The 16,013-nt window shown below is 43.9% G+C and overlaps 1 protein-coding gene across 3 annotated transcripts in view; it reads left to right on the top strand.

Annotated features, from left to right (window-relative positions):
* STK10 (serine/threonine kinase 10) overlaps window positions 1-16,013 on the top strand; it is a 112,519-nt gene that overhangs the window by 60,952 nt on the left and 35,554 nt on the right. For all 3 annotated transcript variants that reach the window (XM_053290538.1, XM_053290536.1, XM_053290537.1), the window contains 2 exons: window positions 7,187-7,235; window positions 9,803-9,952. In XM_053290538.1, coding sequence (XP_053146513.1) covers window positions 7,187-7,235; window positions 9,803-9,952 — 199 coding nt within the window. The remainder of the gene's footprint in view (window positions 1-7,186; window positions 7,236-9,802; window positions 9,953-16,013) is intronic.

Below are 16,013 nucleotides of genomic sequence, written 5' to 3'. Positions count from 1 at the left end.
AAACTAAAATAAGACTACGTAAATGTCTTTGGCAGATCCTGATAGTGTTCCAAGCAAAACTAGGGTTAGTCCTTGTAAACTCTGTACAAACTACTCTCAAACTGTCTCCAGTAGGCTTTACACACAGGGCTTCTGCCCTCAATCTCCTTCAACATTTGCATTCACACACCAGCCAAACTTACCTCGAAGTCCCTTTGAGATTTTTGGACCCACTCCACACACAAACTGGGCTTTGTGATGTGAATTCTAGCTTATCTCGACGTATGTCCGGGTTTTAAAAATGCAAACTGCAGCATGAATATGTGTCTTTTGCACACACATGTATTCCTACATCATTAACTTGCATGGCATGGGGCTCGAGATGAGACTGCATCATTTGCTACTCTTCATCTGAAGCTTTTTGAGATCCAGAGCTATTTGAGTTGAATCCAAATTGATGTGACCATCTTGAATCTTTGATTAAGTGCCGTCAAGTCGGTGTTGACTCTTAGCGACCATTTAGATAGATTCTCTCCAGGATTATTTGTCTTCAACTTGGCCTTTAAGGTCTCTCAGTGGTGCATTCATTGTTGTCGTAATTAGTCCACCCACCTTGCTGCTGGTCATCCTCTTCTCTTTCCTTCAACTTTTCCCAGCACTATGGACTTCTCAAGGGAGCTGAGTTTTTGCATAATGTGTCCGAAGCTTGATAGTTTGAGAGCCTGGTCATTTGTGTCTCGAGTGAAAATTCTTGAATCTTTACAACTTCTTATTTCAGCACTGGGGTGGGGTGGGGAAGAGCCCTAAAGCAATTCAGAATTTTCAGTGAAGGAATTGGAGAGGTGGTGGGCCTGTCACTGAAGAGGAAGACTGCTTCTTGGGTTCAGGTCCAATCTGCCTTGTGCTCACTGGCTTGTGTTAAGCTTGTACTCAGTGGCATGAGTGTCTTCCATATCTGAGGGCAATGTTTGCAGTGTGCATTGGCTTTAAATGTGTCTAGAAAGAAGTAGAAAATTATCTGGAAATCCTGAGATGGAAGCAGCTTCTAGGCATGGTTGTGTCCTGCACCAAGAATAATCGAAATCTTCAGTCAGAATGGTTTCTTTAAAATGTCTATCTGCGTTGTGCAAAATAAGCAAAGGAAAAAAAAGAAAAGTTTGTGGGGGTGTGGGAGAAAGAAATTGAATGTAAGGGGGCTATAAAAATAAGTGATTTTGTAACAATACAGGGCCAATGAATAAGAGCTGCACACCAGACCCCATTTTGCCAAGTGCTGTCTTTATGCCGTTGAGCTCTCCTTCACAGGCATTCGGACCAATACATTTGTGAAGTTTTGAAATCCTACAAAGCAGCACTGAATCTGATTGAGCAATAGCCAAAATGTTTTAGAATACAGTGGCGAATAGAGGTGACATAGCTGGAAAAGCAGGCAGGTAGTAAGGTAAAGTGTTCTGTTGAGTCGGTGTCGACTCCTGGCGACCACAGAGCCCTATGGTTGTCTTTGGTAGAATACAGGAGGGGTTTGCCATTGCCTCCTCCCACGCAGTATGCGATGATGCCACCTTTCCGCATCTTCCTATATCGCTGCTGCCCGATATAGGTGTTTCCAATAGTCTGGGAAACATACCAGTGGGGATTCGAACGGGCAACCTCTGGTTTGGTAGTCAAGCCATTTCCCCGCTGCGCCATTAGGTGGCTAGGCAGGTAGTAGTGAGGCTTATTCTAAACTTTGCTTTTAACTGCAGAAGCACTGGGTGCAACCCACACCCATCCACAAGCATCCTCTTACTCCAGAATGTTCAAACAGGAAGAAAGATGGAAGGGAAAATGAGAGTGACTGGCAGAGAGAAAAAGAAAATAATAAGAGAAGGGAAGGGGAAATGGATGAAGAAAGAAAAATGGAAGTTCCTTGAAGAGAATGGGAAAGAGTAAGAGAATGCTCCAATTTCCTTTTTGTTAGCCTACTTTCTAGTAGGCTTACGAGATCACCCGGCATTCTGTGTGTGTGTGTGTCCGTCTGTGTGTGTCCTCCTCCCCCCACCCCAACTTTGCAACGCCTGGATCAATATGAACCAGATCAGGTACAGTTGTAGGGACACCTCTACGGCATAGTTTGTGATGTCATCCACCCCAATCCAAGAAGATGGTCACGTGAACATCTTAGGTGCAAGCTGGCTAATTTGTGGACTGTCTAACCGATTTGGGCCAAATTTGGCACAGTTGTTGTGAGTGATACACAGGGACACCTCAGTGGTGTACTTTGTAATGATGTCATCCACCCTGGTCAAGATGGCTGATACATGAACATTTGAGGAGCAAGAGATCTAACTTGTGGACCTCGATTTGAACCAAATTTAGTCCTGTTATAGAGACAGTGAAAGGAAAGTAGGCTGATTAGTTCTTACTAGAACAGATTCTATAAGTTTATGAAGATCAAAAGGAAAATAGTAATCTTTGGGGTGTTTCCTTCTCTACTTTAAGAAACAAGCTACCTCCATATTCCATAGGCCTAACAGCATAAAAATTTTAGTTTCCACTGTACAATTTTTTGCACTTCTCAAATGTGTCCAGTTGCACATTAGAATAAATCTTGGATAGGAGGATTATTGTTTGAAAAGAGAACAAATAACCAAAATGCAAGGAATATGGTATTGATATTACTCCTTTTTTCTATGATCCTCTTAATTTAAACACATTGTATTCTGTCCTGATGTCAGTTCTCTTCTTAAGCGCTCATTATTTAGGGGTGTGTGTATGTTAAGTTTTGTGTACACTTGGTGGTGTGTGTCCTGGGTTTTTTAAAATAAAACTCTTGCACTAAGTGAAAGGAAGTTGAAAGTAATTTGAGGAGAGGAAAGCCTAATGGCGTGGGTCGGTTCAGGGTTTGTGGGATCTGTTGCTACCTCAGGCTTGGGTTTGAGGGAAGATACACTTCTAGTAGCAATCTGGAAGCATAGATTAATGCTTGCAGGTGTTGTTGCTCTTACATTCGGAAAGTAGTGGTTTACCTTTCTACTATGGTCAAGCCAAAGCATTCAAAACAACCCTGGTTGGCTGTGGCATCAAGGGATGCCACAGGGGCTTGAGGGGCTTCAGGAGGTGGCAGGCAGGCAGGCATATTCTTTAGCATATGTGTAAGGGCGGCCGTGCAGTTAATGCCACAGTCAGCTGTTGCTGGTTTTGGTTTAATCTCCCAATACTGGGTGTGTTCCATTTTGAAAGATCAAATTCAGAGAGAATGGCTAATTATTGTGGAATAAAAACCAAACTAACTTAAATTGAAAAGGAGCAGGGCATACTGCGAATTTTTCTTCATTCTTCCTAGCTGCTCTGTCCACGTCAGCTCCAAACTATGAAAGCTATCTCGTCCTGTTGGCAAGTTCAAGTATTTGCAACAGCCCTTAGTTCAAGCTGCAGTCAAAACTTGTAAACAAATGCATAAGTGAAGTGTTTAGCTGCCTTTAGGCAGCTGCAAATGGGTCTCCAGATATGAGGAGGGTGGGCCTTTTTTGATTTGTATTTGTGTATGAGAGTAACAAAATGAAAGGATATCCGTTGCACATGAAGCCAAGGTGTTTGCTTTTTCCAGTTTACTCTGTGGGAGATTATGAGGGACTTGTTCAGATGAGGGTACAGTACTTTAGGATATCATAGGTAGGGTGATGCAGTAGCTAACAGGGTGAGTTGTGAGTCCTGGTTTGAATCTCACCTCTGCTCTCAGTTCACTTTTAAGCAAGCCGCTATCTCCCAAACTCAACCCCACATATGCAGAAGGGAAATATTGACCTACTCTACAAAACTGTTGGAACTACTACTAAAATGTCTGTACTTGAAACACTCAAGGCACAATAGAAATGTGAAATAGTAGTTACTAGCTTAACCCATGCAGAACATCTGCATGCTAGTACTTGATTGCTCCCCTCACCCCCTGCCACAACCCCCCTCACCTCAGAGATCTCTCCACCCTCACCTGAGCAGCACTCTTGCTGCTCCTTCTCCCTCGAAGTAGGAGGTCACAGCTTACAATGGGTTGTCTTCCTCTCCTTGCTCCAGGTAGACAGGAAGTCTCAGGTGTTTGAATAGGTAGGTCCGTCCCCCTTCTCCCAGCATGCCCAGGCGTAGTTCCCCAGTTCCTTCCTGTCTACGCTCCGGGTTAGACGCTTTTGGGCAGGCTCCTGCCCAAGGAACGATCTTTCTCAACTTTTTCTACTCTGGTGAGCTCCCTTATACTAACTATGAATCTAGCTCAGACAGGGGACTCCCTTCTGGGATCCCTCTCAGAGGGCACCGGGGGGGAGGAACAGAAGGCAGGAAAGAAAAGGGCCAAAAAGCGGCACCTTTCCTCTTCTCCTGACTCACTGGGCCAGGGAAAAAGAAAAAAGAACCCCAAGGGGACAAAAAGTGGGGGAAAGTTGGTTTCAACCCTGCCTGCCTCCAGACAGAGCGAGAGGATATTGATCCAGGCTGCCTGCAGCGTTTCGCGACAGCAGCCGACAGACCAAGGGACGCACGTGGCCGGCGCGCGGCCGGTGGGAAGCGGACATTTGTCCCTCGCTCCCTCCACCTGCTCAGACCTTCCGCCTCGGCCGGGACCTTCCTTACTAGGCACCCCGGGGATAGGCGGCTTTCCACCAAGCGCCGCCACGCCAGTCTCCCCTGGAGCGACCAGCAGGGTCGCAGGCACCACTTCCGCCCCCGCTGCAGTTGCTGCTCGAGCCGCCATGGCGGCCACCACCACTGGGGCCTCCGCCGCTGCGGCTGGTGCCGCTGCCATTGCGGTCCCCAGCGCCGCACATGCCGCCCTCCTTTCGGCCCCAGCCGCGCATACCGCCACTGCGGGGGACCCGGGTGCAGTAGAGGCTCCGGCGGCGGTTGCGGCCGCCGGGGATGCACCCATTTCGGCCATCGCCACCATGCCCGCCGAGGCCGTCTCCGTTGCGGCCGCCGCCGCCATTGCCGGCCCCAGCGCCTCCGCCGCCTTGCCGGCCTTCCTGGCCCCGCAGCGGGTTGGCCCCATGTCTGCCGCTTCTGCTCGGCCCTCCACGGCCGAAGCTAACCACGTGGAGGATCCGGCAGGACCGAGGGCCAACGCAGCAGCGCCACCTGCTGGCCTCCTGCATATGGCACCCATAGAGGCTGAGGTGGATTCCACAGCCTACAATGCTTGGGGACTACTCCACCAGGACAGCCTAGGCTACCCCCTTCTCCATCCGGTTGCTTCCATTCCCCTCACCCCTCTTGGTCACTGCTCCATTACTTTACTCCATCCCCGTCACCCCTCTTGGTCGCGGCTGCAGCATTGCTGGCGCTTATTGGCCAAGCTGCAGCCCTCTATCCCCAGAGACCTCCTCTCCTGAGCCCTGCTCCTGCTCCTCCCCACAGGAGCAGCAGCCGGTGACTGGGCCCTTTCTTGCTGCCCCCGCTGCCATGGCCACACGTCCCCCCCTCCAGGCTTCTGACAGGCCCAGGCCTGTCCCTTGCCTGCCTGCCTCCCTCTGTCAGTGGCCTCGGTAGCCCCAAACAGCAGCAGTAGTTGACTGGGCCCTTTCTTGCTGCCAATAAGCTCCACCATGGCCACATGTTCCTCTCTGGCTGCTGACAGACTCAGGCCCATCCTTTGCTCTTCCCTCTTTCTCTCTTCTCCTCCCTTCCTTTTCTCTCTTTCTCTCTCCTCCCCTTGCTCTTCCCCTCTGTCTTTCTTCGCCTCCCTTCTTTTTTCTTTCTTTCTCTTTCTCTCTCCCTCTCTGAGTTAACAGATATTGTTCATCTTGTTTCCTCATCTAATTCTCATAGTGGCAGCCTCCTGCTCCTGAAGGGGCTGTTTCCTCCCTCACAATCCCTCTCTTCATAGACCTCTGCCCACTATCCTTTATATTTTCCTTTCCTCTACAATCAAGAGCATCTTCCAGCCACTGACGGTTGCATTCAAACTGACCTTAACCATCACAAGCTCCTCCTCCCTATCTGCATAAGAAATCCCCATTGCCCAATCACCACAGTGCCACAGGCTTCTACTCCCCACTGCCCAATCACCACGGTGCTTCTGCTTTCACAGGCTCCTCGTCCCTATCTGCATATAGAATCTCCACTGCCCAGTCACCACAGTGCTTCTGCTCATGAACACTCATGAGAGCTGCCACTCCGCACAGAGCATCTGTGCGCTCTTTGGAGGCGTGCTGTTCCCCCACTCCAGCCACCCACTCTCTCTTGCCCTCTCACCCCTGCCCCACTCTCTTGCCCCCCTGCCCCACTCTCTCTTGCCCCCCTCCCCCTCCCTCCGGTCCCCTTCCCCACTCTCTTCTTACCTGGGCGGCAGTGGGCCGAAAGGTTTCCCTCTCATCCCGGCCTCTGATGCCTCCTGCCTCTGGCGGCTCTTCCATATCTGGGACAGCCAGGTCAGGCCGTCCCGCCATCCCCCGCTTGGTTGGGCTACCGCCGCCACCACCACTCATACTTGGGACGGCCTGGCCTGGCCATCCTGCCCCCTCTGCCTCCTGCTCGGTCACGCCGCTGCTGCTGCCGCTACCACCACCTCTCATACTTGGGACTCCTGCTCGGTCACGCCGCCGCCTCTCATACCTGGAACGGCCAGGCCGCCCCGCCACCTCCCACCGCCAGGTCAGGCTGCCGCCACCGCCTCTTCCATACCTGGGACAGCCTGGCCTGGACAGGACAGGCCGTCCCGCTGCTGCCTCCCAGCAGTCAGCCGAGCCAAGGCCGCCACCTCTGGCCGTTTAGCGGCCCGCTCACACCACCCCCATTTTTTCTTCTCCCTCTTAACTCTCACAGCTGGGTGGGCCCAGGAACTCTCTCAATGTGTCGCGAGAGTTCTGCTGCCAAATTCCTCAGGACACGCACCAGCTAAGAGAATTAATATAATAGATAGAAGATAGAAGATACTGATTTCTGTTGAAAAGTGCTTTGAATTGAGCTATCAAACTCTTGATTTTTTGTAGAAGATTTCTTGCATTGTTATGTGTATGATGAGTTTGATCCCCTTCATAATAGTAGCATTTGAGTTCTAGTTAACCTTTTTGTGGTGTTTCAGGGGTGGTGGGTAAGCCTGCTGAGTTGTTCAACAAGCTCATAGCCCAATTTTATTTTGGGTTGAAGTTCTGAGTTTGATGAAATAGAGTTGTTCTGTCCATTAGTATGTAAGCTGCACTTGGAAATATTTTTATCTGTCCACTTAAATTTCTTTTGACAGATCATGATTGAGTTTTGCCCTGGTGGAGCCGTGGATGCTATTATGCTAGGTAAGTGCCTTGAAGTGTCATAATAATGATTTGTTTAGGTTTGTGTGTGTGTTTTTGGTTGTCTGCTGGTAGATAAATGGGCACTGACCTCAGTTCATTGTTGGCTTTGTCTGTGTATTCAACCCATCTCTGCAAAAAGTACGAGCAAGAATTGCAGGTTTATGCCAAAAGCATACCCACTTGTAATACGGTAGTATGATACTGTAGGGTGACAATGTATACACAAGTGGGGTTATATAGATATTGAGGGAAGACATCTGCTGTTGGAAGGAGTATTATTTTCCATAGATTTATGTAATACAAATAGCAGGCAAGCATGTGGATGCTGCATTTTATTTCCAAGACCACCTGAGCATGATTACTCCATGCCGCCCCTCTTCTTTGGAACATCCCCTCGCCCCCGATTCGTTCAGCCCCCTCCCTGGCTGCTTTTAAGGCCCTTCTTAAGACCCACCTGTTTCAACAGGTGTTTGCCCTTTAATATATATTTTTAATTGATTATTTTTGTTATTTCTGTTTTTCACCGCCTAGAGTCTTTGGAGGAGGCGGTATATAAGAAGATTCAATAAATTAAAAAAAATGTTGCATTATGGGAGGGGAAGGGATTGCAGCAGTTTCTCCTCTTCAAGAACAAATATATACAAAGACTGATTGAAATGTCGCTTGGACTTGCTGTGGCTGACATTTCAAGGTGAACAGAGGCTGTGGCAGGGGTTGCATGGATTTGCCAATCTTCCGGGAGAAGAGAAAAGGAGCTTTGAATATCTCCGGATTTTAGCCTCCTCTTTGATCAGGCAGATCATCTCTTGTTTCACAGATACCCTCTAGGATAAAGAATGTGCTTTAGAAGAAGGGGGTTGTGGTGAAACCAAGCTGTGTTTCAAAAGTCCTAAATGTTTGGCACCTATGCTCAAGGCAGCAGGTGGCAAAGCTACACCCTGTGCAAGGCATTGCACAGAAACCACAGCTCTAAATTCCCAGCCTGTGGCTTCTGAGAGAGGGGGAGGGAGACATTAAACACATGATTAGTCACCGGAAAAGATTGATTTACATGAATGAATTTCAACGGTGAGCTTTTTGTATTCATGATGAATATCCCTCATTTATTGCCAACTATGCGAACAGCTGGTACACATGAAAATGGATAATGCTGATTCTCAGGTTTTTGTTGTTCAGAATGTTTTCCAAAAGATAAAATGCAGCATTGAGGGAATAGCAGTCTTTTCCCTCAGGTGTCTCCCTATGGTTATTAAAAACCACAGCTTCCCAAATAGAAGTAGGAGAAAGAAAAACCAGACACTGAAATGGGAGCATTCACTGATCCTTGAGTTAAGTCCTTGAGCTCTGGATGAATGACTGCCCTACTTACCAGCTCCGCTTTTGGCTTGACCCTTCCTATCACATATACTAGGCCATATTAGTCTACATGCCGAAATGTATGACCTGTTCTTAATGTCTTATATCTTCTTTGCAAACTAAAACCTTGGAAAGACATACTCAGTAGAACAAAATGCGAGTGAGGAAGATAGGCCCTTTCATTTTACTTCCATGGTTGATGGAGGATTGCAGGGATGGGGCCTCACAGAAACAAACAGGACTTCTCCAGTTTGCAGAGGCTTGTTGCTCAGTAAAATCCCCATTACCAGAACTTCAGTTATCTGGAACTCCTAATTTATCCACACTCACAGTGTTCTAGCAGAATGTATATATGCACATGCCCTGTTGTATACAATAGTGGATAGATGAAAGGGCTGCAAACCTTTGTTTCTTCAATGGTATTTATTTATTTTTATTACATTTATATCCCGCTCTTCCTCCAAGGAGCCCAGTGCAGTGTACATGGTTACGTTTATCCTCATAAACATACCTTGTGAGGAAGGTTAGGCTGAGATATGCATGACTGGCCCGTAGTCACCCAGTGACTTTCATGGCTGAATGGGGATTTGAACTCGGCTTTCCCCGGTCCTAGTCCAGCACTCTAACCACTACACTGCTCTGGTGTGTAGACAATGGTAGACAAATCAGTGGAACTTTAAACTGCTGATTAAATTTAAAGATGGGTTTATCTTCTGTTTTGTATCAAACAAATTGTTTTGTGAACCATCCAGATAACTGACTCAGACAATACCAAGTCAAAGTCTGTGTTAATGCCTCTCTTTAAATCAGAGTCTCCATATTGATATGGTTTTCTCACTTGTGTTAAACCATATACGGTATGCTATAGTGTAATAGAAAATATTCTGGTTCCAATTTCCCACATAGATAAGCAAGCAAGTGTTAAAAGTGAGCTTTCTTCTTAGCATTGAATGGTAGTTTTTATAAAATGGTCTGTTCTCTCCCATTTAAGGGAAGTTGTTTCTTTAATATACTCCAAGAAGGCACCTACATTGAGATACTGAGGCATTTAACCAAATGTATTTTTAAACATTTATTTAAAATGTCTTAAAACTGTTGAAAACCCTACTACATGTACAACTTTTAACTCAAAACTCAGGACAAGGCTGTCGTAGTTAAAGGAAAAGGTGTATTCAGGTGCCTTTGCCATTACCTCTTACTCTGTTTTATAGAACTGGATCGAGGCTTGACTGAACCCCAGATCCAAGTGACCTGCCGCCAGATGCTAGATGCCCTGAACTACCTCCATAAGAAGAAGATTATCCATCGGGACTTGAAAGCAGGCAATGTATTGCTGACCCAGGATGGAGACATCAAGCTTGGTAAGGCAAACTAGTTGACCTTGCATAATAAGGAATTGGCACATGCATGCAAAGGAAAACTGCTTCCTGGGCACAGGCGGGTGAGAAACAAAAAAATAATGGATGCAGCAAATTTGTAGATTGTCAGGGCTATTTTATGACCACATGGACAGTACATTTGGGGGGGGGGAGGGGGTTAAGAGTGAGAACATTGTGCATGGTTGGCTCTTTTATAATATAATTTGTGTCACCCTCCATTGTTCCCTCTAAGGTGTGCACATGTGTGCATGCGCTCACAAGTTTTTGGATGTCTGCTCAGTTAAGTTTAGATCCTGCTCAGGTTGAATCAGGAAGGCCCCACTCTGAATGTAGGTGTGCACATATTGCCTTGATACTGCCGCTCAGATCTAAACTTATTCCGCACAGAGATGAAAAAAATCAGAGAGACCACTGTCACACACTCGCTCTCCTCCCTCCCATTCCTCTGTGCAGCTTAGAGGCCTATTGAAGTCTTGCAACTTATCTAGTGAGATCAGTTAGGCTGAGTAATAACGACTTGCCAAAAGTCATCCAGGGAACTTCGTAATGAAGCAGGAATTTAACCTGTCCTCAAGCAGATTTTAAGCCCTTCTAATTTTTTTAATTGTTCTATGAGACATGACAAAATGCTGAAAAAATGTAAACTGGAAACTAGTTTCTTGGGACAAGTAATGGAAGGTCAAGCGTACTTGTCATGTTGTTCAGGGGTGGCAGTCAAGGCAGAGTTGGTAAAAGAGGCAGAACTCTTCTTCCCCATGTATATCCTCCTCCTGGTGTTTAGAGGGCTAGAGTATAGATTAGCTTTCTCAACAATAATTGGTTTAATGTTGATAGGCTCCTTTTGGTATGGTTTATTCAAAGGACAAGAACGATAAAAGCCAAAGCCTTATCCAGCAATGCACAAGATAAACTTTGCAGACAATGGGGAAATCATATTTGACAGAGAACACATTAAATGCTTTGGGTTTATAAACGTTATGAATTGCTACAGTGAAAAGTAAAATGCTTAGAGCACAAGAGAACTTCTCTGTGTTTGAACATAACTTTTGTGCAAATAACACACTGCTGCAGGGTGAACTTGTTACCTGGACTATCAGTAGTGGTATTGGCTCTCTAGGGTCTTGTATCCTTGGAATGTCGGCTTTTCAACAGTCTTTTTCTGGAGAGGGAAATGGAAAAGAAATTGCCTCTTCCTAGAGAGCCCTCAGAACTTTTGTAGCAAAGAGTTTGACGTGGTCTCTGTGCATTTCACGTTTGGGCTTGGCGCCTGCACAGTAACTACTTCTGGAACATTCCAAGCTTCTATCTTCTCTGTAGTTATGGTGGGAGCTCACCCCCTTCCCCTTGTTGTGCACATGTGTTGCCTCTTTCTTCATCCACCAACAGATCAACTGCTTCTGGAAACGCTCTGAACCTTTTTTAAGATAAGGTTTCTTTTCTTGTGACTTGTCCTCATAGCTAAGCAGGGTCTGCCCTGGTTGCATATGAATGGGAGACTTGATGTGTGAGCACTGCAAGATATTCCCCTCAGGGGATGAAGCTGCTCTGGGAAGAGCATAAGGTTTCAAGTTCCCTCCCTGGCTTCTCCAAGATAGGGCTGAGAGAGATTCCTGCCTGCAACCTTGGAGAAGCCGCTGCCAGTCTCTGAAGACAATACTGAGCTAGATAGACCAATGGTCTGACTCAGTATATGGCAGTTTCCTATGTTCCTATGTCTACATTTTTTCTTCTCTCTATTCTCGTTTAGTTTATATTTTGCATTTTACTTTCCCTATGCCCCCCACTTCACCCCCCATTCCCAGCAGGAATATGAGAAGCAGGGATCTATAATCAGCGTATGGCCAGTAAGGTCACCTTCAAGCAAGGCATAAGATGTGGAGCTAAACTTCCCTCAACGGATGGCCATAGTTGCTGCTTGTTTTGCCTCAGTGAGACACATATAACAGACTTGTGCATGCACTGCTTAAAGTTCACGAAACAAGCCCACAAGAACAGAGCATCCAGGCTCCGCTTGTGGCATTGGGAACAAGCACTGCTTTAATCCAAATCCATTTCAATTCCCTCCACTATGCAGTGCATGGCAGAATAGAGTTTTGGACACTCTTGGACCGTGACATCAAGCTCGCCCATAATACCAGCATCCATATTGACTGCTGCCACCTTATCTAATGCCCTGGAACAGAGCTCATCTCAGAGTCTACATCATGGGCCCATGGCTCCTTTCGCTCCGACATCAGTACCAGATGCTTCAGTAACGACAACCCAGTCTACCCTCTTAAAAAAGAAGAAAAAGAAGTGGCCACTTTACCCATCGGGTTTTGAGATTCTACTTGACCATAGCCTTCCTAAAATACCAAAGAAAAAGATAAACTGGAGACTCTTCAGCACCTCTTAAATTAAAAAAAAGTAAAATTTAAAAAAAATTCTAAATCTATTTTTAAAAAATACTTTTTATTCAATTTTTCACAATATAAGATACACACACGCACACACAAAAAGGAAAAAAAAGGAAAAAACACAAACAAAACAAAACAGACAAAAAACATGAGGAGTTCCATCTCATCATTAGAACAAGTATCAGTTACAATACCCAAGTCTTGCCTGTAATTTAATCCTTCTCCCCTCGATAAATCATACGAAAATCAGCTCTAGGGCATTTTAAAAACATTTTTGTTACCATTCAGAAGCCTGATAGAAATCCATTTTATAATATGTTTTTAGGTAAACAAGAAGAGGGTCCCACTCCCTTTTAAATACTTCAAATTTATTTCTTAATAATGCTGTTAGCCTTGCCATTTCTGCCAACTCTAACACTTTAAGTATCCAATCCGCTTTACTCGGGCAATGGATGTCTTTCCATTTGTATGCAAATGTCAGTCTTGCTGCTGCTGTCAGATACATAAAGAGGATCCAGTATTTCCTAGGCAATGAACTGTTATCAATACCTAATAGTATTGTTTCTGGGCTCTTAAGAAAGTGTTTAAAATGACTTTCCCTAAGCTCATTGTATATTAAATCCCAATAGCCTTTAGACTTATTACAAGTCCACCATAAATGTATATAGGAACCCTCCTCTTTTTTTACACTTCCAGCATTTGTTTGACATGTTCTTGTAAATTAAAGCCAACTTCTTAGGAGTTAAATGCCATCTGTACATCATCTTAAGGTTGTTTTCCTTTAAATTAGAACAGGCAGTGTATTTCATGTCTTCTATCCATAGTTTTTCCCATTTCTCCAAGTCTATATTGTAACCAAAATCCTGAGCCCATTTAATCATTGAAGTTTTCACTACTTCCAATAATAACAGATCGTACATCCTAGAAACTAGTTTGTCTTCCTTGTCACACAACTGTTGTTCAAATTCTGACTCTGATTAAAACCCTTTTTGCAATCTTGCTTGAATAAGGCGCTAATCTGGTGATACTGAAACCAAGAAATATTCCAATCCTGCATAAGATCTAGTGTTTTAAGTTCGTATTTTGCACCTTGGGGAACAAGCATTTGTCGATACGTAGGCCATGTCTGTTGCATATTTTTCTGTTTTCTAGATATAACTTCTAGTGGAGGTACCCAACATGGAATTTTTGGTTCTAATACAAGTTTGTTTTTCATCCATACCATATATAAGCGTTTTCTAACATAATGATTTAAGAAGTCTTTATTTACTTTTACCTTATCATAAAATAGATATGCATGCCAACCATATCTTATATCGAATCCTTCCAAATCTAACAGTCTTGGATTTTTTAATGTAATCCATTCTTTCATCCAGTTTAGGCATATTGCTTCAAAATATAACTTTAAATTTGGTAACACAAACCCTCCTCTCTTCCTGTCGTCCGTTAGGTTTTTAAATTTTATTCTTGGTTTTTTTGCCCTGACAGATAAAGTTCTTTACATCTTTATGCCATTGATCAAAAATTGACATTGTATTTATTATTGGTATTGTCTAGAAGAAATATAACATTCTAGGAAGAACATTCATTTTGATAACAACAATTCTTCCACTTAACAATAAATTCAATCTATTCCATCTACATAGGTCTATCTTTATTTCCTTCCAGATTTAATATAATTATTTTGAAACAATAAGGCATTATTTGTTGTAAGCGTAACTCCTAGGTATTTTACCTTTTTTCTAGATCTCAAACTAGATCTCTGAAACTAGATCTCAAGACAATTTTTTCAATATCTTCTTTGTTCATATTTTTAAGTAATACCTTTGTCTTATCCTTATTTATATAGAACCCTGCCAAATTCCCATATGATTTTAATATTTCCAATAATGTATCAATTGATTCTAAAGGATCTTATAAAAACAACACTATATTGTCTGCAAAGGCTTTTAGTTTGTATCCTTGTGTCCCTGTTGACAATTCTTGTATTTTGGTCTCTTCCCTTATCATCCTACACATAATTTCCAAGACCAATATAAATAATAATGGAGACAGGGGGCAACCTTGTCTAGTACCTTTTTGAATACTAAAACAATCTGTAAGTTCTCCATTAACCTTAATGTTTGCTTTTTGTTCAGAATATATAGACCCAATCACCCTCATATAATTAGCTCCAAACTCTACAATTTCCAAAGTTTTCAACATAAATTGCCAGGAGATGTTATCAAAAGCTTTCCCTGCGTCCAAAAATAACATAGCCAGTTGTTTATCATTATGCTTTTCATAATATTCTAATACATTTAAAACAGTTCGCACATTGTCCTTTATTTGCCTTTTTTGGTAGAAATCCAGCCTGATCTTCATGAATTAACTCTACTAAGACCCCCTCCATTCTTTTAGCAAGTATAGAAGCAAATAATTTATAATCATTATTAAGTAAGGAGATTGGTCTATAACTTTTAACCAGAGTTTGATCTTGGCCAGGTTTTGGTATTAATGTAATAGTCGCCTGCCTCCATGAATCAGGGAACCAACCCTTCATCATAATTTCATTCATTCTCTATTGTAATGGTTGAGACAATACTTCACTAAAAGCTTTGTAGTATATAATAGAGAGCTCATCTTAAATGTATTGAGATAATAAGACAAAAATCAAAGAACAGGAAGGTAGGACATTGTTACAGCTCTTAGAACACAAAGCAAAGTATAAACTTTAAAGCAAGTTGGAGAGTACAAAAGAAAAACAGTAAATTTACACCATCTGCTGGTCTGAGTGCAAAGATAATAACCATAAGTATGCAGAACAACCTACAAATCAAACCCTAATTTCATGAATAAATGATGACCTTGTCGAATGTTAAAATTTAATGAAAGGTTCCCAAACCAGCATAAATGACTCTATAGGTATTATTCATATAAGCAGTAACTTTAGAAATAAAGGCATAATCCCATAACGTGAGAAACCAATCATCTAAAGTTGGAGTCATCGAGATGCGCCAATTAGTAGCATAGAGTATCCTAGCAGCAGTGATCATATATAAAGATAGTTTATTAAACTTAGTGGGAATTTGGAGCCTGGTCATGTTTAAAAGAAAAAGCTCCGGCAAAAGGGGAAATTTGATTTCCAAAATCTGCTCCATTTTTGATTGAATTTTCTTCCAGAACGATTGGGCTTTATTACAAGTCCACCCACGTGTGATAAAATGTACCCACTTGTTGATCACATTTCCAGCATTCCTTAGCACCTCTTAAGCCAAAGAAGAAAAAGAAGTTGGATCTTGCCACACAGGCAGTCTCCGCTAAACATCCTCCAGCTCAAACATCATCTTGGATGCAGCAGGGGAAAGGACCTTTTCAATTGACACACTCGGCACTGACTCCTCTCCGATCCCAAACAGGCAGCAAGACCCATTTTTAGAGCCCGAGGAGGACCCAATCTTTGGACCCAGTGAGCAAACGGGTCCTTATTCCGATGTCAAGGACGTCTATTCTGATCCAGTAGATCCACCCTCAGTGGGGGGACCGCAGGAGCCACTTGGAATTGAATGATCTTCATCTAGACTTGTGAATTCCCCATTGGGAATTCAAACATTACTACCCCCACCATAAAACCTACCACTGACAATACCACTCCAAATGAGACGCCT

This window comes from Hemicordylus capensis, chromosome 2, assembly GCF_027244095.1.
Source record: "Hemicordylus capensis ecotype Gifberg chromosome 2, rHemCap1.1.pri, whole genome shotgun sequence".
Lineage (NCBI taxonomy): Eukaryota > Metazoa > Chordata > Lepidosauria > Squamata > Cordylidae > Hemicordylus > Hemicordylus capensis.
The sequence above is the reverse complement of the archived record's forward strand: the minus strand, read 5'-3'. Positions and strand labels throughout refer to the sequence as shown.